Source organism: Prionailurus bengalensis, chromosome A2 (assembly GCF_016509475.1).
Source record: "Prionailurus bengalensis isolate Pbe53 chromosome A2, Fcat_Pben_1.1_paternal_pri, whole genome shotgun sequence".
Lineage (NCBI taxonomy): Eukaryota > Metazoa > Chordata > Mammalia > Carnivora > Felidae > Prionailurus > Prionailurus bengalensis.
In genome coordinates, this window is record NC_057348.1 from 57,514,258 (window position 1) to 57,536,630 (window position 22,373).

General features: G+C 56.3%; 1 protein-coding gene across 1 annotated transcript; it reads left to right on the plus strand.

Moving 5' to 3' along the window:
* The first annotated feature begins 246 nt into the window (after positions 1 to 246).
* DNAJB8 (DnaJ heat shock protein family (Hsp40) member B8) lies at positions 247 to 1,329 on the plus strand. The gene has a single exon (XM_043585841.1). It carries the CDS (start codon positions 543 to 545, stop codon positions 1,233 to 1,235), a length of 693 nt encoding a protein of 230 aa, XP_043441776.1. The 5' UTR covers positions 247 to 542; the 3' UTR covers positions 1,236 to 1,329.
* Positions 1,330 to 22,373: the final 21,044 nt, after the last annotated feature.

Genomic DNA, 22,373 nt, shown 5'->3' on the forward strand with positions numbered 1-22,373 from the left:
GCAGGAAGGCCTCCCTCCCCCTCCCTGACCAAGGCGCACCTAGGCCCGATCCTGCGACAGATTCTGCCTCTACTCCTTGGCTCCCAGGAGCTCAGCCAACAGACCCAGCGTGACCAAACTCCAAATTCCAGGCCCACCAAGGTGTCCACCTCTTTGGCAGGGGCAGGCCAGGTCCAGAGCTGGGGGATTTGCCCCGCCCCCGGGGGGGGGCTGATGTCACAAAGGGCTCAGCCTCTGCTCCGCAGGGGGGCCTGCCCCTGGCCTGGCCCCACTGTGGCAGTGCTCCCTCCCCCTCCCCCTGTCAGTGGAGGCACCCACCTGTCCCTGAGAACTGGTACTATGAAAGGGTAGACTCACTGGGCAGACCCACGCCCGGAGCCAGTAGATTCCAGCAAGGCCCCCCCCCCCCCCCCCCCCCCCCGCTGAGGGAGCCACACCAGCTGCTGCCTCCTCTGAGCCCATCCCTGCCACCCAGGCCACCGGTGCCCACCTCGCCTTCTCCCCCACCTTTGCCTCCCCCTTCTCCCCACCCCCGCCTCGACATGGCCAACTATTACGAAGTGCTGGGGGTGCAGGCGAGCGCCTCCCCAGAGGACATCAAGAAGGCCTACCGCAAGCTGGCCTTGCGCTGGCACCCGGACAAGAACCCCGACAACAAGGAGGAGGCTGAGAAGAAGTTCAAGCAGGTGTCCGAGGCCTACGAGGTGCTGTCCGACTCCAAGAAGCGCTCCGTGTACGACCGAGCAGGCTGCAACAGCTGGCGGGCCGGTGGCGGGGCCAGCACCCCCCACAGCAGCCCCTTCGACACCGGCTACACCTTCCGTAACCCCGAGGACATCTTCCGCGAGTTTTTTGGCGGCCTGGACCCCTTCTCGTTCGACTTCTGGGACACCCCTTTCAACAGCAACCGCGCTGGCCAGGGCCACGGCCTGAGGGGGGCCTTCTCGGCCGGCTTCGGCGAGTTCCCGGCCTTCATGGAAGCCTTCTCGTCCTTCGACGCCCTGAGCCGGGGTGGCGGTGCCAGCCACACCACCTTCTCGTCCACCTCCTTCGGGGGCTCCGGCAGCTCGGGGTTCAAGTCGGTGATGTCGTCCACCGAGCTGGTCAACGGACACAAGGTCACCACCAAGCGCATCATGGAGAACGGGCAGGAGCGCGTGGAGGTGGAGGAGGACGGGCGGCTCAGGTCCGTGACCATCAATGGCAAGGAGCAGCTCAAGCAGGTGGACAAGTGACCCAGGCCGCCTGGGCCCCTGGCCTGCCGCCACCACCGCGCCCCAGGGCGTGAGTGCGGCTGATGCTTAATAAAGGTGCCAAGTGAGTTCATGAGAACAGCTTGCCCACATGTGGGGGGGGGGGGTTGCTGGGGAGCGTGGGGAACCTGCTCGGCAGGCCGGGCCCCAGCCGCAGAGGGGTGTGTGCGCTCTGGCCCGTGGGTGCCGCCTGCACACGTGGGCCGTGTTCGTGGTTTGTGACCCCTCTCGTGCTGTGACTGCCTATCCTTCTCGGCCCAGCCTTGTGACTCTGAGCCTGCCGTTGGCTCTCTGATGGGGCCGCATCATCCTCCCAGGGCCTCCCAGCTCCACGTCTCAGCCCCCTGCCCCCCAGTGATTTTTCATTCGGCCATCATGCCCAACCCAAGCTGCATCACTTCACCTGCCTTGCTGTAAACCGTCAGTGGCTCCCACTGCTCTAAGCATAAAGACCTCAGGCCTCATCCTCACCGTGAGGCCCTAGTGGCCTGGCCCCTGAACGCCTTCCTGGTCTCACGTCCCGGCAGCCCTCACTCTCTAAGCTCCAGACATACTGACCTCCTCTCTGTTTCTCCATGGAACCAAACGTCTTGCAACCTCAGGGCCTTTGCACACGCTGTTCTCCCTGGTAATTGCCCACTCATCTGTAGGCCTTTGCTCAACCACCACCTCTTCAAGGAGGCCTTCTGAGGACTGGGACCCTGTTATATAATTTCCAATTGACCCCCAAAGTAACCCTATGTAGGAGGGACTTTTGCCTGAGGGTCACATGTGTGGACACTGTGCACACGTCTCTGTCTGTATATGTCCAGCACAGAGAAGTGGAAGATGGTTTGAATTCAGTCTGCTGCCCCAGTGGACCATAAACACAAAAACAGGAGCTCTGATCCTGTTTTTGCTCACATCCAGCACCTACCCCAGGGCACGAAGATAGTAGATACACAGTAAATATTTGTTGTATGGAGGTGTTTGCGTGGGCATGCTTGTGTGTGTTTGTCCATGACCCTGAGTGAGGTTGCTCCAGCTGGCCCACAGGGCTCTGTCCTCGGCATTGTGTCCTCAGTGTTGGCACTAGGGCTTTGAAGGAGCCACAAAAGGCACGGGCCTCACATTCTCAGACACACTCCGTTGGGAGTGAGCTTCCCATCACGGAAGGAGTGACAGTGCCGAATTCTGATTCCGTGTGGGCCTGCCGAGTGCTAGTCTTTTAAAAATATTTTTTAAGTATATTTTTATTTTGAAGCAATCTCCAGTTTCAGATGTGTCCTGCACTTTTAATTCAGCGCAATTCAAGAGATATGTATTGGGCGTATTATTATATGCCAGGCACAGCGCCAGGTCCTGGGGATACAGCAATGGGCAAGACAGACTCCTGCACCGATGAGGCAGACGTTGTACTGGGGAGCCAGAGAACAAGCAGGTGCGTGGAACATTGTCCCCTGTCCCTGTCATAATGAATGCGAGGGAGGAAATACAGGCAGGTAGGCTCATGGAGAAGGATGGGGTCAAGGGCACGGGCAGGCGAGTTTTCAGTTGGGGAATGGAAGTGAGATCATGGACCATGTAGTTATCTGGGGGAAAAGCATTCTCGACAGAGGGAAGAGTAAACGCAAACCCTGCCCTGTTGAGGAACAGCAAAGAGGCCAGTGAGGGCCATACCCACAGTTCCATTTGATGCCCACGCTCTCCCAGATTGTAGTCGTTGACCCACGTTACATAAGAGGAAACTGAGAGGAGAGTCACATAACTGGCAAGTGGCTGAGCCAGGATTTCATGCAAAGGATTTACCTTCAAAATAATAATGGTAACAATAACAATAATAATCGCGGCAACAAAGGCGAAGTGTGCCTGTGAGTGTGTCTGCCAGTGTGTGTGTATGTGTGTGTGCACGCACGCACGAATGCATCTATGAAAGATCGGCATGCTGGCGATTCCTTATTCCTTGGGGGCTGGAGTGGAGCCAGAAATAGAGGCGATTCCAGGCTTCAGGGTTCAAGGCCGATTAGTGACAGGGTCTTTGGTTCCCAGGCTGCGAAGAGGGGGTGTGTGGGCATGGCCAGGAAAGGCACTGTGAGTACCAATCATCCTGGGGCCTGATCAGGTTTTGCTCACCTATGCATCTCGACTCCTGGCCTGGCAAGTAGTAGGTGTCCAATAAATGATGTGAAATGAAAGGAGGTCGGAGCACACTGTTCCAGGGAACAGCAAGAATCAAGGGGTGTGTTCAGAGGACAGCTTCCAGAACTCATGATGGGTGAGACTTCTGAGGAGGCCATAAACCTATGGGGGGGGGGTGGGATCTGGTCAAAGACAGACCTGGGAGGAATTCATTCCCATTTCCCGATGCACACTTAAGCTGAGGAGCGCCCATCATGGAAGTCAGGGTGTGGTGCTGGAAGCCTGCAGGTGGGCCTGGGTTCTTATCTCCAAGGGGAACCTGTTAAAGGTTTCTTCTAAGAAGTCAAGGGGCACCAACCCAGATCTCTAGGGGATACAGAGCCCCTTGGGTGCTGCAAGTGCCCTGGCCGAGAGGACACTGTAGGTGACCTGGCTATTGGCCGCACCTCCAGGCTCTGCCTAGCCTCTAGCTTCTCGGGTCCCGCCTCCGGGAGCCTCTGGGACAGACCAGCAGCTGGAGGTCTCCTAACCATGTTACCGGAGGAGCAGGAGAGCCCCATGACGCACAGAAGGTTGAACCCCAGCTCCCAGCCCTGCAATGGGACTAACTTCATCAAAGCCCCCACTACAGCATTAACCACCTGACCTGTGCCCCTGCCGACCTGCTAATTTCACCAATTACTGGCCAACCGCGGCTGCATCAAGTGGGCCCGCTTAGCTCTGACAGCTGCTGGGCAAATCCAATTACGGCCGGCCGCCCAGGCGGTCGCATGGCCCTGGAGCTGGGTGCACAGCACAGATCCGGGTGCTTGCAAAGCACTGGTGTTCCCAAACACCCCCAGGATCCCCGGGCCAAGGCTCACGGCCGGCACTCCCTTCCTTTCACCAAGCCTGGCCCCAAAGCCCGTGCTTTCTCTCTCCAGCTCAGACCTGTGACCGATCATGGCATTCCCCTCCCAAACTCCTCCTGCGGCTGCCAGACTCGGCGCCTACTGTATCTGGCCACGCGTGTGCCGGGTCATCAGCCACCCCGCTGAATCCTGTCTCAACGCTTAGCCCCATTTGACAGACTGAGGAACTGAAGCCCGGACAGGTTGGGGTGCATCTAGGGATGCACAACCGAAGATAAAGTCCAAACTCCCCAAACGGGCATTCGGGGCCCCTGCTGCCTTTCCAGCCGCACGTCTCACCCGCCCCCCACAGGCACTGGCTGCCAGGCCTGTACGAGCATCCACGGCTTGTACATTCTGTTCCCACACTCTGAGCCACCCTTCTCACCTCCTTTGGCCTGCCTGTTAAATTCATCCTTGGGGGCCTTGCTTCCATTGTCACCTCCTTGCGGAGGCCTCCCCGGGCCTCGCCGGAGCAGGACCTTCTGGCCGAGGGAACCCGGCCGTCTGGGCCTGGCTTTGTGCCAGGTGCCGAGACTTGCAGCAGCGAGGAAGCCTGGGGCCCCCACAGAGCCCCCATGGCCCAGCACGCACACCCTGGCTTGGCCAGGCTGGTTGGGTCCAGCTCTGTCCCACTTCTCATGCAAGAGTGCCCTGGGGGGGGGGGGGTGACATTGAGGGCCCGCTCCTGGCCCAGCCTCAAGGGGCCTCCTAAGCGGTGAAGGGCCCCACCCTCAGAATGTAGCTCCTCATTTCCACTGCTGCCTCCTGGACCCCCCCATCACTCCCCTGGACATTGTGTCAGCCTCCCCCTGGGCTGCCCTGCCTCCTCCTTTCTCCTCCTCCATGCTGTTCTTATCCCGGCAGCCAGAAGGATCTTGTGAAAAACAGTCTGAGGAGACACTCAAAGGAAAAGCCAAAGTCCTAATGGTGGCTACAAGGCCCTGCATCAAGGGCCCCCGCGACATCCGTGGTTTTCCCATTGCTAGCTCTCCTCCAGCCCCACTTGCCTTCTCACCAGCCTGTACACATACCTGGCATGCTCCTGCCTCAGGCTCTTTGCACTGGCTGTACCCTCTGCCTGGAACCCTCCTCCCAGCTTGCTAAGCAGTCACCTCTTTCCACACTTGCCTTCCGGTCTTTGTGCCTCTCCCTAGGCCCCCCTCACTCTCTCTGCTGCTGTCCTGCCTCGGGACTTTTGCACATGGTGACCCCGTTGCCTGAAACACCTCCTCCCCACTCAGCCCCACCCAGCTAAACTCCTACCAACCCCTCTGGTCTCTTCCCAGATGCCACTTCCTCAGGGAGACCTCAGACCTAGTCAGGCTCCCCCTTCTCCAACCCTCACCTCACCCCAGGGCCCCCCCCATCCCTCCAGGGCCCCTGGAACTTGAAAGGGACCCAAATCCGGTGGGGAAGGAGTGGGGTCCCCATCACGGGTTGGACAACATGGCATCCCGGCATGTTCTTCTGGCACTACGATTTAGTGACACTGGAACATTTTACAAGTCAGGGCACCAGAGCCCTGGGGAGGGATGCTCCCTGGTTCACAGAACAGGTGGGGAGCCAGCTCTGCAACCTGTCTGCTATGAGTAGCCTCAGGCCTGGCCAGCAGTGTGACCCCCACAGGCGTGTTTCCACCGGAGTCTGGTTTCTGCATGGACTGGGGTTGGGGGGCAATGTTCTCAACCCTACTGAGTCCCCAGGAAGAACTTTGTCTGCATACTCTCCCTAGGGACTTGCACCAGCCCAAAAGAGGGCTATGTGCCCCCATTTTACAGATGGGGAAACTGAGGTTCAGAGCGTTAGAGACTTGGTCAAGGTCATACTGCCATGCGGGGGAGCCGGTTCTGCCCTCCTCATCCTTCCCCCCACCCCTGCACCCAGGGCCTGGGGCGGGGTGGGTGGGGCCCAGGCAGCCTCTGCCCGCCCTCCCTCCCTCTGGCCAGTCGATGTTATCGCAGCTGATTTAATTTCAAAGACGGATTGAGCCTTGGCGGGAGGGAGAGAGGCTAATCGCAGCCGCCATCTGCCCCGTTGTCATGGGGATGGGCTCCCAGCAATTGTGCAGGGGCTGGACCCAGATAAGGGCAACACAGTGGGCTGGAGGGGACTGCAGTGGGTGGGGTGGGGATGGGCAGGACGATGGGGGAGCGGGACGAGACACAGGAGGAGGAGAGACCCACGGCCCCAAGAGAGGCAGGGGGCACTGAAGCACAAGGGCACAGGGGTGTCAGGGAGCTGGGGGAGGAGAGGGCTCAAGGGTGCCCGAGCACAGAGAGACACAGAGAGACTGAGAGACACCGGAAGGCAGCTGGCAAATGGATGGCTGAGCAGAGGCTACGGGCAAGGCCGGTGATTGCAAGTCGGGTGACAAGAATGCCTTGCTCGCTCACTGCCCTCCTGGCCAAGGACTCGGACCGTGGCTCCAGGGCCCTGCTGAGCCAGGCCGTCCAGCCATGCCATCGTCTCCCACAGCGGCACTGCCACTGGGCCGGGGCCTTGGTGGGACATTCAGACCTCCCCAGCCTGCCCCTCTACCTCAACGTCACAGACCCCGGAGTCCCTCCCTGGCTAGGCAGGGTCCCAAGCTCGGCAGGAAACTGGCACCCTAGCTACTACCAAATAGCTGCCAGAGCCCTTGGTCTGGCTCTTAGGACATCAAAACTTGCCAAGTCAGCAAGGCCTCATCTTGGGGGTGGAAGGGAGGTGCTGAGCACCTCACGGCACACTCGGTCCACCAAATGTCATCCGCGTCCCCATTTACAGGACAGGGGTTTGCAAAGAGAGCTCCCTTGTAACTCATTCGACAAATACTTATCCGTCACCTCCTGTGTGCCAGGCCTGGGAAGGTGTTGGGACAAGACCTCCGGGCTCTGCTCTGCCGCCCCCACCGCCCAGGCTCCACGTTCCCGGGGCTCAGGGCCTGGCATGCCTTAGCTCCATCCTCAAGGTGCCCCCGCCCTGCTTTCACAGCTGAAGCTCTAGCACATTCCACCTCGGGTCTGTGTGCCTTTGCAGATATTGGCCCCTCCCTGGGAACCAATGGCGAATCAGCGATTTTAATTTTTTTTTTCTGACATTTATTTATTTTTGAGAGATACAGAGACAGAGTGCGAGCGGGGGAGGGGCAGAGAGAGAGGGAGACCCAGAATCCGAAGCAGGCTCCAGGCTCTGAGCTGTCAGCACAGAGCGCGACGTGGGGCTCGAACTCACGGACCGTGAGATCATGACCTGAGCCGAAGTCAGACGGCCAACCGACTGAGCCACCCAGACGCCCCTCGAATCGGCAATTTTAAGACAGCAGTTTCCTGCGGCATCTCAGACCTCAGCCCGTGAGGACCTCCTGATTGCCCTTCCCTTACTGTCTGCCACTGTTTGGTCCTGCGTCTGCATCAGACCAGCAGAGGTGAGTGTCACTCTCTGTCCCGTCCAGTGCCCAGCTCACAAGGGCCTCAGGAATGCTGCCTTCTTCATTCTCCGCAGCAGGGTCAGACTTCAGATCTGTCCACCCACTGTGTGCTAACCCGGGGAGGTCCCTGGTGGATTCTAGGAAGGAACCACTGCCCTAGCCTCCTCCCTGGGCTCTGGGCCACCAGCCCCAACCTGCCGGAGGTGGCCCTCCAGGGACAGCTCCTTTGACCTTGTCACCCCCCTGCTCCAGCCCTCAGAAAAAAACAAGGCACTTTGTTCCTTCCTGAAGGCCACGATCATTCTACCATCATCTGTTGCTGGAAGTCTAAAGTCCAAACTCCCCAAAGTGGCTCATAGGAAAATACCTGCGTCTCCTCCGACTTGGGGACAAATGGGAACCTCCCAGTATACCCGCAGGTGGAGGTCTCCAAACCCCTCTTCAAGACCCAGGACAAAGTCCCAACACCTGCCGAGACCCCGAATTCCAGCCTCCTCCTTACCACCTCCCACATCCCTCTTTTATCCACAATGGATGATTATTTGTTATCTGTCTACCTACCTACCTACCTGTCATTGTGAAATATACATAACACAGAATTTACCATTTTAACCATTTTAAGTGTCCAGTTCAGTGGTACCAAGTATACTCACACTGTCGTGCAGCCGTCCCCAACCATCCTTCTCCAGACTTCTGCATCTCTCCGAACTGAAACTCTGTCCCCGTTAAACACTAACTCCCCGTCCCCCTCCCCCAGCCCCTGCACCCACCACTCCACTCGCTGTCTTTGCGACTTTGGCGACTCCAGGGACCTCGCGGAAGTGGAATCATGCAGTATTTGTCCCTCTGTGGGGCTTTTGTTGCTTGGACTTGCCCTTTTCTCTCCTGACCCCATGGACAGGCATCTCCACCTAAAGTGCTCGGCACGGCCGTGGGTGATCCGGCTGAGGCTGACCCCAGCCAGAGGCTTCAGTGAGAAGCAGTATTTCGGAACAGCTTTAAAGATTCCCGGCACCCTCTACGTACTTGGCAATTCTTTACGGACAAGTTCGTAGGACAAACCCAAAATTTCTTTTTACAGCTCGTGCTTATTACAACAAGTAAAAAACGTCTAGAATATAAAATAAAAACACCCCCATAGACACACCGCTCAATTGGCTCCCCAGAGTTTCCACTGGGGGCAGTTTCCTGAGGCCCATGGCCAACGTTTTGGAAAGCTGTACTGTGCGTGTATAGATTTTTCCTTTTTAACCAAAAGGGGCATCATTTTACCCGTGTCATAACAGCCCTTGCTTTGTCCACAAAACAATATGCTGTGGACAGTGGCTGCCCTCCATAGCATGCAAAGGCGGCTCCGACAGGCGGGGATCCTCACCCCATTTCACGGGAGGGGAAGCTGAGGCCTCGTGGTGGAAGGGAGTTGCTTGGGCTCGCCAGATAGGAGGAAGAGGGGTGTGGCCCGATCCCAGGTTGGCCGGACAGCCAGCCTCTGATGCCCCTGAGTGGGTCTTCTCTCTTGGAGACAGATGCCCAGCAGCCCAGGGGCTGAGGTCTGCAGACCCCTGTTTCCATCATCAGGCCTGCCAGAACTCAAGTGGATGGAGTGGGGACACCCCCTTGGGAGTAGCGGGGGGGGGGGGGGTTGGGCGCACAGGCCTCCAGCTGCAGGCAAGATGTGCACCATCTTGTTCTGGAAGGAAGAAGGAGGTAGAGTCAGATAGATGGGAGTCCATCCCGGGGCAACTCACCTCAACCCTCCGCGCCTCGGTTTCCTTGTCTGCCCAAATGAGGAGTTACTACCCACTACGTGGTGCCCCTCACACTGGCACTGGGGGGTGTGGGGATACGTGGGCAATGCTCATGTATGCCTTCCTCCCCTCAGGGTCCCCGGGGCTGGCGTGAGGGTAGGGGCAGCCGGCTGGCTTCCTGCGGCCCTACAAACCACCCTCCCAGGTCCCACCCGCGGCCTTTGCTCTCTCCTCACTTCTCCATGTCTCTTCCTTGGCAATCCAGGGCTCTCGCTTTCTTCGGGATTTCTCAGGGAAGGAGCCTGTAATGGTTTCCTCTTGCTGCTGTAACAGATTACCACACACTTAGGGGCTAAACGCAGCACAGCTTTATTCTCTTAGAGCTCTGCAGGCCAGAGTTCCAAAGCGGGCCTCACTGGGCTAGAATCGAGCTGTTGGCGATTCCTTCTGGAGACTCCAGGGAGAAGTGTCTCCGTGCCCCTTGAGGCCGCCTGCATTCCTTAGCCCGGGGACCCGTCATCCACCTTCAGAGTGGACAGTGTAACATCTCCAGTCACCCTCTCCGACTCTGACCCACCTGCTTCTCTGTGACCCTTGTGGTTATACTGGACTAACCTGGATAATCCAGGATGATCTCATCTCAAGACCCTTAACTTAATCACACGTGCAAAGTCCGTTTTGCTACTTCCGGTAACAGGCAGGGTCTGGGGACTAGTACGGGGACACCTTTGGGGCTGTTATTCAGCCCACCACAGGGCCTGGAGAGAGGACAGGGGACGGAGGGGCTGGTAAGAGTCCAGCTCATGGCCACCTACTTCTCCAAATGCTTCCTGCCTGGTCCCCGGTGCCCATCCCCTGAACTGGTGGATGCGGTGGGATGTGTCTGGATCGGAGCAAAGGTGAAGAGATGAGGGGCTGTGGCTGGGAGCCAGGACTAGGAGGGCGGCCCTGCAAGGTGTGGCCGGAGCCAGCACCTGGGTGTGCAACGAGGCAGGCGGGCAGCTGGCGGGGTCCCGGCCCTGCTCGGCCCCCCGTCTGGGGACCCCAGACCCGTTCCTCCCCCTGTCTGGGACTTGCTTCTCCATCTGCCAAAGCTCTCCCTCTCTCCTCTCCCCTGGCGCTGGGAGCCCCCCACCCCAGAGCCCCTGGCATCTCGTCCATCTGAGGCATTATTTTTCCCTTCGATTGAGCCCTGCGAACGGTCTGGACACAGGTCTCGGTCAACGCCCGGGATCACAGCGCAGATCTAGTCCCGGTGGGACGTCCACAGGGGCAGTGTGGCTGAGGTTTGGCCAGCACAATGGGCCTCTCCTCCACAGGCCTTGCGAGGCACGGGAGTCGGGCGGCGCCGGGCCAGGGCCACCCTGCCCGTCAACCACACTGTGCTGTCACACCCCAAAGCAGGAACCTGGCACCGCCAGCCACTTGAGCCCCCAGGCGCCGTGGTTATGCCTGCGGTCACCCGAGCAGCCGGTCAGGAAACCCCTGGGGTCGTGGGGTTCTGGGGTGGCAGCGAGGGTACATACAAGCCACCTTCTCCAGACGCTCTGGCTGCCCTTTGCCACACCGAACCCTCTCCACACCCGCACGCGCTCCCTGGCGCCACACCTCCGGCCACGCGGCTCCCACCCCCAGAGCATCCTCCCAGCCCTTCCCCATCACGGCCAAGGAGAGAGGCCTTCTTACGGCCACAGTCCCCGCACCCCGTTCCTCCCTCGTTTGGAACCCAGGAATCAGCCTCTCTTCATGTGCGGGTTCCTGGGTGTCTCGCACCCGGCATCCGAGTTGCCAGCACCTCGAGGGCACGGACCATTTTGCTCTGTCTCCAGAGCTTGGTGGTGACCACTGAGTGGAGACAGTCTTCCCCCGCATGGCCAAAGGAGACGGGCCTGGTGTCCCAAGGGTCCCTGTGGCTAGGGGAGGGGGAGAAGCCGACCGGGCCCGGGTCCCTGCCCCACTCTGGTGCGGCCCTCCAGCCATGTGGCCCCGGAGCCGGGGCCTCCGACGGGGTCCCTTAAGAGAAGGAGAGCAGGGACATTAATTGCAAGGGACCGCTCCCCATACTTGTTTTAAATTGATATTTAATTAAAAAGTTAATTATTCATCAGGCTTATCGATTACCTGCCCGTTGCCGGCCGGGAAAGGCTGGCCTGTGGATTCGTCCGCCGCAAGAGGGTCTGTGCTTCTTGCCGAGCGGGGTCAGTGGCGCTGCCTCTGTTCAGATTTGCTTGGCAGCTGCTCTTGCTGATGGGCTGGATCTCTGCCCGGAAGGCCCGGCTGACGCGGGATGTGGGTACCGTTCAGATCTAAGGGTGACCCTGGGGGTGGCGGTCTCAGGTTCTCCATGGCTGCCACTGCTGGCCCAGGCACTGCCTCCCCACTCTCCTTTCTGTCTTGAGCTCTATCCAGGCTATGGATCCGTTGGCCTGCACTCTGTCAGCCTTCCTCCTGGACGTCCCACAGCCGCTGCTCACTCCCGGGGCCAAGCATGAGCTTGGCACTTTCCTCACCAAATCAGATCCCCACTCTGTGTCCCTTCTCAGGGGTGGCCCCTCTGGTCAGCTGGTCACCCAGCCGGGTAGCTGGGAATCATCCCGACCTCTTCCCTCACAGACTCTGCGTCCTCTGGATTCTTCCCCCGTGTTCTCTGTGCCACTACCCGGGTCGAAGCTGTCATAAACTCTCACCTGGAAGAGGGGAGGAATCAAGCCAGGGGAAGGCGTGGGGAGAGCATTCCCTGCAGAAAGCACAGTAAGTGCCAAGGCCCTGAGGCAGCGGCATTGACTGAAAAGCAAAGAATGGAATGAGGAGTAGTAGAAGAGTAGATTATGTACAAGGACTCAGGGGCCCTTCAAGGGCTGCCTTCTTCGTTGGTCAGATGGGAAGCCATCACAAGGTTCGGGGCTAAGGAGGGGCCAAATGGACTCCATCTCAGTTCACCGCTCTCTCTCCCCTTCTGTTCCAGTTAGAGCTACCTGGTTACAAGAGAGAGAAAACCACAGTAGCTAACGTAAGTTAAAAGGGGGTGGGGCGCTACTGAATGGGTACAGGCTGGGTCAAAGGAACAAGAAATCCTGACACGTGTGAGAAGGCCAGGAGCCCGGGCAGCTCCCAGATTGAGGGGGTGGACTCTCCGGGTTACTCTGCCACCGCAGCGATCGGCCCTGACAGCCCTCCACCCTGTGTGAATCTGATCAAGGGTCTATTGGCCAGGTGTGTGTGGAGAAGGGCGGGCACCATGGTCATCAACACTGCCATCGCCACCATCATCCCCTCCACCACCGTCAACACTCCAGCCATCAGTGCCATGTGCAGGGTCCCTGTGCCAGGAGGGACACGTGAGTCCAAGGTCCAGGAGGGAGAGAGCCAGGAGCATGGTGGCAGGGACCGGACAGTGTGCAGGGTCTGGCACGAGTGTTGCCACCTTGATCTTCATGGCAATGGGGAGTCACAAAATGGCGTGAAGCCGGAAGGTGACATCAGAATTTGGATGGTGAAAAGACACATCTGACAGCAGGGTGCAGAGAGGATGACAAGGGGCCAGGACGGCAACAGGGAGACCAGTTAGGGGGACGTCACCGTCATCCAGGTTGAGGCTAACAACCCACCTAGGGGGGTTGGGGTAGAGATGGGGAGGCGAAGAGAGGTTCAACGGCTATTGGGAAGTAAGTCCTATATCAGCATCCAGCCAATCTTATTTCTTTTTTCTTTTTTCTTTTTTTAATTTTTATTTATTTTTAATTTATTTTTAACATTTATTTATTTTAAGACAGAGAGAGAGAGAGAGAGAGCATGAACAGGGGAGGGTCAGAGAGAGAGGGAGACACAGAATCTGAAACAGGCTCCAGGCTCTGAGCTGTCAGCACAGAGCCTGATGCGGGGCTCGAACCCACGGACTGCGAGATCATGACCTGAGCCGAAGTCGGATGCTCAACCGACTGAGCCACCCAGGCGCCCCCAGCCAATCTTATTTCAACGATATCCCCATCCACTCCTCCAACCCTGGGCTATTTTAAGCAAATCCCTGATGTCCTATTATTTCATCCAGAAAGATATGATAAAGACTTAAAAGCATAACCGTGGTGTCCTTACCACACCTAAAAAGCAATAAATCTCGGGTCACCTGGGTGGCTCAGTCAGTTGAGCGTCTGACACTGGCTCAGGTCATGATCTCCCGGTTCGTGGGTTCGAGCCCCACGTTGGGCTCTGTGCTGACAGCCGGAGACCGGAGCCTGCTTTGGATTCTGTGTCTCCCTCTCTCTCTGCTCCTTCCCCATTCATGCTCTGTCTCTCTTTGTCTCTCAAAAATACATAAAAATTTTTAGAAAAGCAACAAATCTTAGTATCATCATCAAAAACCTAGCTATCATTCAAATTTCCCTAGTCATTTTTGATTTGTTCAAAACAGATTTCAAACAAGATCCTCCCGTTGCCTTTGACCAATATATCTTTCAAGTTTTTAAGTTTACAAACCCCCCTTCCCTCCGTTTTTCCTTTCATTTGTTAGAGAACCTTGTATCTGACCTATAGAATGCCCATTTTGTAATTTGCTAATTGCAATCCCTGTGGTGTCATTTAACATGTTCCCTTGCGTCCTGTATTTCCTGTAGTTCTAGGGGCTTGAGATGGGTCTAGAGGCTTGATCGGATTCAGGCAAGAGTTTTTGGCAAGAAGCTGCATAGATAGCAATGTGTCCTTCCTAAGTAGCACTCCTGAGGTCCTGAGTAGGACCTCCTGAGGTCCCTAATATCTGATCACTTTCCTTTTGTGAAATTAAGGTTGAACCATGGTTTGGGGGTTCTCAGCTTGGCCCATCCAAGTGCCCCACCTGCTTCTCACTAATAATTTTGGTAAACACTGATGATCACACCTACTTCCAGGGTTGCAAAGTGGTGACTCTCTCTCATTTCCTTTTCATTTACTGGCTAGAATTTTCCTAAAGAGAGTCTCTGTCATCAACTAGTTATTCTGAGAAATAGTTCACAGAAGGAATGGAAGATCATCTGATCCTTCTTTCCTTTATTGAAACGTTCTTGGAATAATAAGCTCATTCCTAGCCAACCCAATGTTGACCAATAAAGTTTTTTAGCTACCTTTCTCTACACATGGATTTTTAGCATCTTTGTTGTGTTTCAGTCTACTGCAGAATTTTTGATGTTCAAACTGTCCCCACCTTTGGCCAGTGTGGGAGCCTCTGCAAGTTAGCTCCTGAGTCCCATCCTCAAAACCCCACAGACTATGATCAAGATTCCCCTCGCATTCTGCATGTGAGGTTCATCTTGAATATTTCCTTTCCTGGCCTGGAGCCAGACATATATCCAATGAGCCCTGCTCTTCTGTGTGGGACGTGATGTTCAGAGGTCACAGGAACCATGATCTGCGAAGGAGTCTGCAGTGTATAGGAGAGAAAGGGGTGAATGCCACAGTCCCTGTCATGGGACTCAAGGAGGTCCCATGGGGTTCAAGGAGGGCAGTGGAAGAATAATGGAGGCCTGAGGAGGCTTCAGTTTTGTTGAGAAGAATACAGTTGTATGAAATAGGAGGAGTGTGTGTGTGTGTGTGTGTGTGTGTGAGGGGTGGGGAAGGAGGGAGGAAGAGAGAAGAAGAAGAAGAAGAAGAAGAAGAAGAAGGAGAAGGAGGAGGAGGGGGAGGAGGAGAAGGGGGAGGAGGAGGAGGAGGAGGGCCGGGGAAGGGCTGGTTGATAATATAATGGTTAATTCCATTGCACTGATAATTGCAGTGGAAAGGAGAGGGGACTGGGTACAAGGCCCAGGGAACGGATTGGCCTTGGGTGGAAGTGACAATTCCTCTACTGCAACAGCAGAGAGGGAAGGTGGATACATGTGTGCTTGGTCCCAGGAAGATGAGGGACTTCCCGTAGCTTCTACTATTTTTCTGTGGAATTGGAGGTGAAGCCGTTTTCTGAACACGAAGTGAGAGAAGAGAGCAGGAGGGAGGGCCGAGTTTTGAAATGGCTGTTTAGAGAGTTGGAGGATAGTTCGGCCAGAGAAACACAACACAGTAGGTGGCACCCTACCTGGCAGTGTGGGGGGCCTTGGGCACTGGCGATCACGAATGCACACTGAAACCAATCTGCCCTGGTGTGTGGCTTTCTCTTTCCGGGCTCGATTGCTCTGGAGCTGACAAGAAGGCAGACAGCTGTGGGAGCCAGCATCCAAGATGGCCTCATGATAGTCAGGTCTCTGTGTGGTCCCCTCCCACACCGAACAGGCTCACGCAAGGGAACCAGAAACGACAGTGTGACTTCTGAGGGGAGGTCGTGGAAGCTATTGTGGTTTCCATCATCTGCTTCTGGGTCACTCGCTCTGGGGGAAGCCAGCTGCCATGTCCTGGGGACCCTCAAGTCGCTCCATGAGCCCGGCATCAGCTTGCAGCCGGGTGAGTGAGCCTGCTTGGAAAGCCTTCAGATGACGAGAGTCAACATCTTGATTGGAACCTTGGGCGAGACCATAGGTCAGAACCACCCAGCTAAGCTCCTGGGCTCCCGACCCACAGAAACTGTATTAGATAATGTGTGTTTGTTGTGGCTTGAAGCTGCCAGCTTCTAGGGTGATTTTTTTTTTTTAACCAGCAATAGACATCTAATAACATGAGTGTGATAAAAGACAGTGGGGCAGGAAGGAGATAGTGGCCAGGGTGTGGGGTGTTTGAATGAGTGATCTGGAGAAGTGTGGAAGAGCCCAGCGGGAGGAGCTCTTTTAAGCTGAAATCGTCAAGGAACGGAAAGACCAGATATGGGACAGATTGTCCAAGTGGATATTAAAATTCTCCCGGAAAGGGTGCCTGGGTGGCTCAGTCGGTTGAGCACCCAACTCTTCACCTCAGCTCAGGTCACGATCCCAGGGTCGTGGGATTGAACTCCGGTGTCGGGTTCTGTGCTGAGCACGAAGCCCGCTTGGGAGTGTCTCTCTCTCTCTCCCTCTGCCCCTCTCCCCTGCTCTCTCTAAAATAAAATAAAATAAAATAAAATAAAATAAAATAAAATAAAATAAAATCCTCCAGGAAGACGGGACAGCTTGGGATCCAGGCTTGGACTCTGGGTGTCTGTTTTTGCATGAACAGGATGAGTACTGCTCAGAATGGAGTGAATGGGCAGGAAGAAGACCAGTTCGACTCCCCGGCTCCGGAATGAGTGGGAATGGAGAAATGAAAGTCATCACCGGCACTGTTGCCATTACTCCACCACCACCGTCCCCATCACCATAGCAGCCATCCTCATCGGTGCCGGCCAGATCCTGATCACCACCAGACACACCAGCGTCCCCACCAGCGCAGGCACCATCCTCATTGCCATAACCATCACCACCCACCTTCCCCATCACCGCCCCCACCATCGCGAACAGCACCACGGCCACCGCAGACCTCATTACCGCGTCCACCTCTGCCATCGTCCACAGCCTGACCTCCACCGCCGCTGTCAGCCAGCATCGTCACCCCCGTCGATCACACATCACAGGGGCACAGCTGCTGGATGTCTGCTTCGTGTTCTGTCCCCCTTTTCGTCCTTAGAAACAGGGTGCCAGATTCTTCAGCGGGCACAAGGTCCCGTGGAACAAAGATCATGATTCCCAGGCTCCTCTGCTGATGGAACATGAGAAGAAGCGTGCCCGGGGTGGGGGTGGGGGGGCTTCCAGGAAGTCTGCTCAAAGGAGGAGGGGCAGCCCCTCACCTCCATTGTCATCACTGTGAGCAGGCAGCCATTACTGCTTGCCCACTTTGCTATAATAGCCTCCTAATGGATCTTTCTGCTTCTCCTTTGCCTCCTGACTCCATATAGCACCGACGTGTCCCATGAAAAGGTAACTCAGACCACGTGATTGCCTTGCTTAAAACCTTCCAATAACTTCTCAATGCATGTAGCATAAAATCCAAACTCTTTATCCCGCCTATGAGGTTCTAAGAAATGGAGTCCCTGCCATGTCTTGGTTCCCATCTCCCACCAGACTCCCTCTTGCTCACACTCTCTAGCTATGCTGCACTCCTTCTGGAGTCTCTCATGAACTAATCTCTTGCTCACCACAGGGCCCTTGCACGTGCTGTTCCCTCTGCCCAGAATGTTCTTCAACCCCAAACCTCTATATATTCTTCAGGGTTCAGCTAAAATATCTTTTGTTCCAGGACCCCTGCCCTGACCCCCGAGTCAGGTCAGTTTCCTATATACCGTTGCTTCATGGCAAGGATTGTTAGTGATGATGCATGTGTGCACTTACATGTTGAATGTGTATCTCTCCCACTAGACTAGAACATCTTTCTGGGCAGATATGTGAGCGGATGGGGTATGTGTTTGCTAATTTCTATAAATATTTGGTGAAAGAAATAAAGGCACGAGTGCATGCATGCTGGCCCATCTCCAGAGCTATACTCCTGCCTCCGTTTCCTTCTGGCAGGCTCTTAAATTGTCCCTTGAATCAGTTTCAACTGTAGAATGGGGATAGAAATAGACTACCTTCTGGGTTGTTTGGAAAATTGAATGAGCTAATATGGATAAAGTGTTTAGAACACCGCATACACTAAGGGCCGTATAAATGTTTTCTATGACTGGTTTTGTTCTTCCTGTCCACTGAGTCGGCTTTAATGGCACTGGAGCCTTCTCTCACTTCCAGGCTGCTTGGCTGGATGTTGCCTGGGGCCTGGACCAGCTCCCTACATTCCAGCTCCTAGAAGGTGGAGACTGTCACAACCCCTGCCCCCCCTCCCCTCGCCCCTCACTGATCATGCCTCCTTGGTGTAATCCTGGGCCCAATGCATGGCCAAGTTCACCTCCAACCCCCTCTGGGGCATCCCTTCCCTTCAGTGCCAGTGTCTGCAGTCAGAGCTGGTTCCACCGAAATGCACCTGATCGCAGCAGGGAGGCTTAAATGATGGATTCAGCAGTGTTCACTGAACTTTTTAAGATGTTCTTTCATAAAAATTTAGGATTCTTAATTAAAAATTTCGGGGGCGCCTGGGTGGCGCAGTCAGTTAAGCGTCCGACTTCAGCCAGGTCACGATCTCGCGGTCCGTGAGTTCGAGCCCCGCGTCGGGCTCTGGGCTGGTGGCTCAGAGCCTGGAGCCTGTTTCCGATCCTGTGTCTCCCTCTCTCTCTGCCCCTCCCCCGTTCATGCTCTGTCTCTCTCTGTCCCAAAAAATAAATAAACATTGAAAAAAAAAATTAAAAAAAAAAATTTCGAATGGCAGAAAAATGAAAAAGCGAAATTAAATAATTATTCCCGGGTTCCCCCTACCCCAAACAATCGTCCCCAGCCTTGGAAGGAACATAATTCCAGACACCTCTCAGAGAGGCTCAGAAATATGGAGCTGGGTCACTGGTGTAGAGGTGGACCGTATTATGCCGTCGGTTTAACAGCGTTGAAGGATTGCATTCAGTTTCACTTGGATTGAATCTGAGAGGAAAAAAAGCTTGACAAGCCACAGAAGGAAGTGCCGGTCTGGATGTGTGCAAAGTGTCATGCTGGTCCACTCTACGAGTGACGTCAGGGTCCTCGGACCTGGGACTGGGTTGTGCAAGCACGCTTGTAACCCTAGTGAATCACGTGAGGCTTGCCATATCGGTGAAGATTTTTAAGAGTCTCAAGGCCTAGGGCATGCTGGGAACTCCCTTCTGGGGCGGGGGAGGACAAGCTCCTGTCCCTTATACCTCCAACCATGAAGAAAGAGGCGAGGGGCACTCAGGGGGCCCCAGGATGCAGCAACATCACTCCGGGGAATGCTGCCCCAACCCATTCATCAGGTGACTGCATAGGTGGGGCCCAGAGCAAAAGTCTCTCTCTCGGCAGAAGGTTCAGACTGTGGTCAGGCTGCTCCTCAGTCATGTGATCTGCAGATCTGATGGGGGCAGACGCGGCCCCAGGTGGAGCTGCGGGCCAGCCCTGGCGAGAGGTTGCTATGTGAATGCTCAGAGGACTGCAGCAAAGCTGTTTCAGGAGCCGAGCTTCTGGAATGCTACAGGGGCCCTGCAGGGCCTGAGCGTGTGGTGATGCGGCATCATGTGACTGTGTGCCTGGACATGGCCACCGTCAGATCCTCTAATCACAAGACAGCCGGGTCCTGCAGTGATCCGCTGTGTGATAGAAGGGGGGCACTGAGGATCGGGCCCAGCACGTGTGGACGCGGGTCCGCAACAAGGCGGCCCGGACGCCCACCCATGTTCCCTACTTCTGTTGCTCTGATGCCTAATCCACTGCCCGCCTATAGCTCCATTGGGAGGGTTCCCTCAGGTCAACTGAGGGGAGGAGGAAATACGGAGGCCAGGCTCACAGATGAGTCTACGACCAAATATGGACCTCTGCCGTCTTACAGCCCCCTCGGGAGCATCCCTGAAGGAGACTGGTGAGGGCAGACGGTCCCGGGGCAGCACCATGAGCGGGACACCGGGCTACTCTCTGAGTAGGAGGGAAAAGCAGCCTGAGCCATGGCTATGTGTGGACTCCGGGGCAACAGTCAGTAGCCTGGCTGGTTGGTCATGCGCTTGGAAGTGGGGAAGACCTGAGTGGCGGAAACCTGCGAGTCGATCACCGGGTGGGCCCCACGTGTGGGCACCCGGCCTGGAGGAGAGGGGGGACAGCCAGGGGAAGACTGACTTGCCCTGGGGCCACTTCTAGCATTGCATGATGGGACTGTGAACAGACCAGCCTGGTGGCAGGTGGCAAGACGGACACCGTGCGTGTGCCCCAGTATGCTGCCACTGTCGTGGCAGACGACCAACGCTGAGTCCCTGGCGGGGTCACCCCTGGAGGAGACTGGCCAGCCGCCCACAGGCGAGTTGGTCACACTGGATCCCTTCCACCCTGGAGAGGCCAGCAACTGACCTTTACTGGAACCAATACCCTCTCCGGGTGGCCTCCCCGGCTGTAGGGCCCCGGCCACGTCACCACCTAGGGGCTCACACAGGTCTGACGGCCACATTTTTTTCAACCAGGGTAGATGGCTTGTCAGTCGCTTTCCCATCTGAACCAAGCACCCAGGAAATCATTCAAGTGATTGTTTGCTCAATTTACCCAAGGATGGCACATCATTAGGACCATTCGAGATGTACAGGAGAGAAATTAGGTCATGAGATACAATAAATACCTTAGGTTATTGAAGATTCATTCTCTCAAGGAACCCTGGTGTCCTTCACCATACTGTCTCAGACCAGAGACCATAAGGAGGTGACAATGGAATATAACCAGAGGTCCATTGGTCACACCCATCTAGAAAGAATGGCCCGTTAAAGGCTAGGCTCAGGTGCCAGTCTGGGACATCCTGAGGGCTGGGGGCTTGTCTTCAGCCACACAACGCATGCACAGAGCCCAGGTGGACACGCAGCACAGGGCTCCCTAACTGGAGCACGGCCAGGGGTGGAGGAAGGAGGGCCTGTCTTTCCCGCCATCATGCCCTCTTGCGGGATCCTTTCCTCCTGCCCCACAGTCCTGTCTTGGCCAGAACGGAGGTCCTGGTTTGGGGACTGAATGAGGGGACACAGCGACACTATATGATGAATTTGCAGCTACAGCTATGGCCTGGGAGCTAACTTGCTGGTAAGGATAACCGCTCGGGGAAGACACTGCTGTCTCACAGAGGGGACAGGGAGGGGTACCTCCGGAACTCCGAATTCTCTGGGGCTCCTGCTGGTCCATCTGTGCCCAGTGACAATGACGGCGGGCCGTAACCACGGCTGGACAGGGCAAGGCAACCGAGGTCTCAGACCCCTGGAGAAGATCCAGGGTATCCCACCAGGCAAACCGAGGGCCGCGGGAGTCCCGGCTGAAGAGGCGAGAGATCCAGAACAGGTGGCAGGAGGAGATGGTGAACATCCCTTGCGGCTTCAGGACCAGGTGTCGCAGGAGGGACCATGGCTCATTCTACTATTTCCTATATCACAATCTGACAGAGACCAAGGCTGGCCGTCACCCTGAATTGGACTCTGGGACATGCTGGATCTAACGGAGGCGGTGAGTGGAGCTGAGGAGGGGTAAGAGACGGGTTTTTGTTTTCTGTGTCTGCTGCTCTGACCTCTGGGCCTGGCTGACCCCGGAGGGACTTCTCCTCCCAGGACTGGCCAATTCCTAGAGAGTAAACCACTGGCCCAAGAGTGTGCTTTTCAAATGTAAGCCAGCCGATCCAGAGCCCCCAGCCCCAGCCACTTCCTCTAACTGGGCTCTCACACTCGGGGCCACTAACTCCCCCCTGCTCCCCCCCACCAGCATCCCCAGAGCCCGGTCCCAAACAACTCAGGACTGCCCTAGGCTCCAGAGCCTACAAGTGGTTCAAACCAGCCAACCCTAAGCCTCTTACCCCCGTACCTGTTCCTTCCCGAGGAAACCACGATAAAAGCTCCTGCCCGCATCATACCCCCCCCCACCCCCCACCCCCGGCCACTGGTGCTTCCCCAGGCGGCCCCTCGGGGTGCGGCAACCACCTCCTCTGGGAACTACGACTATCTTTTCAATGACGGTCATCTGTTCATCTTTTGGCCTCATGAACCTCAAATTTTCTATGAAACCATGGACCGTACGGGACGCCTCTGCGGCCCACTGAGAGTCCTCCTGATCGGGCTTATCCCAGCCATGACACTGTGGTGGCCATTCCCTGCTGTCTCTGACCTGCTTTGTGCAGGTGCGGGCTGACAGCCCAGTTCGCTCCTGCCCATGGCTTCTCTGACGCAGCAGGAGGACTGCCTATAGGTCCTGCTTGGCACTTGGCTATGTGAGTCTACAAGTGCGGGGGCTGATGGGTCACCCCCCCAAGCAACGGGGTGGAAGCCTTTGGCTACGTATCCCCTTTTGTCCCTCTCGGGGGTGGAGTGTGGAGTCAGGATCCCACTGACTGTGGTTCAACAACACCTCCTTCTGCCGGCTTCCCCGCGCCCCCACTTCCTTGTCAGCCCTGGCTCCCCCAATCCTCTGGGACCACCTTCCTCAGATACTTCCCGCATGCATACAAACCCCAT

Excerpts from the sequence above, each read along its gene's own strand:
- DNAJB8 (XM_043585841.1), top strand. The coding sequence starts at position 543 with ATGGCCAACTATTACGAAGTGCTGGGGGTGCAGGCGAGCGCCTCCCCA.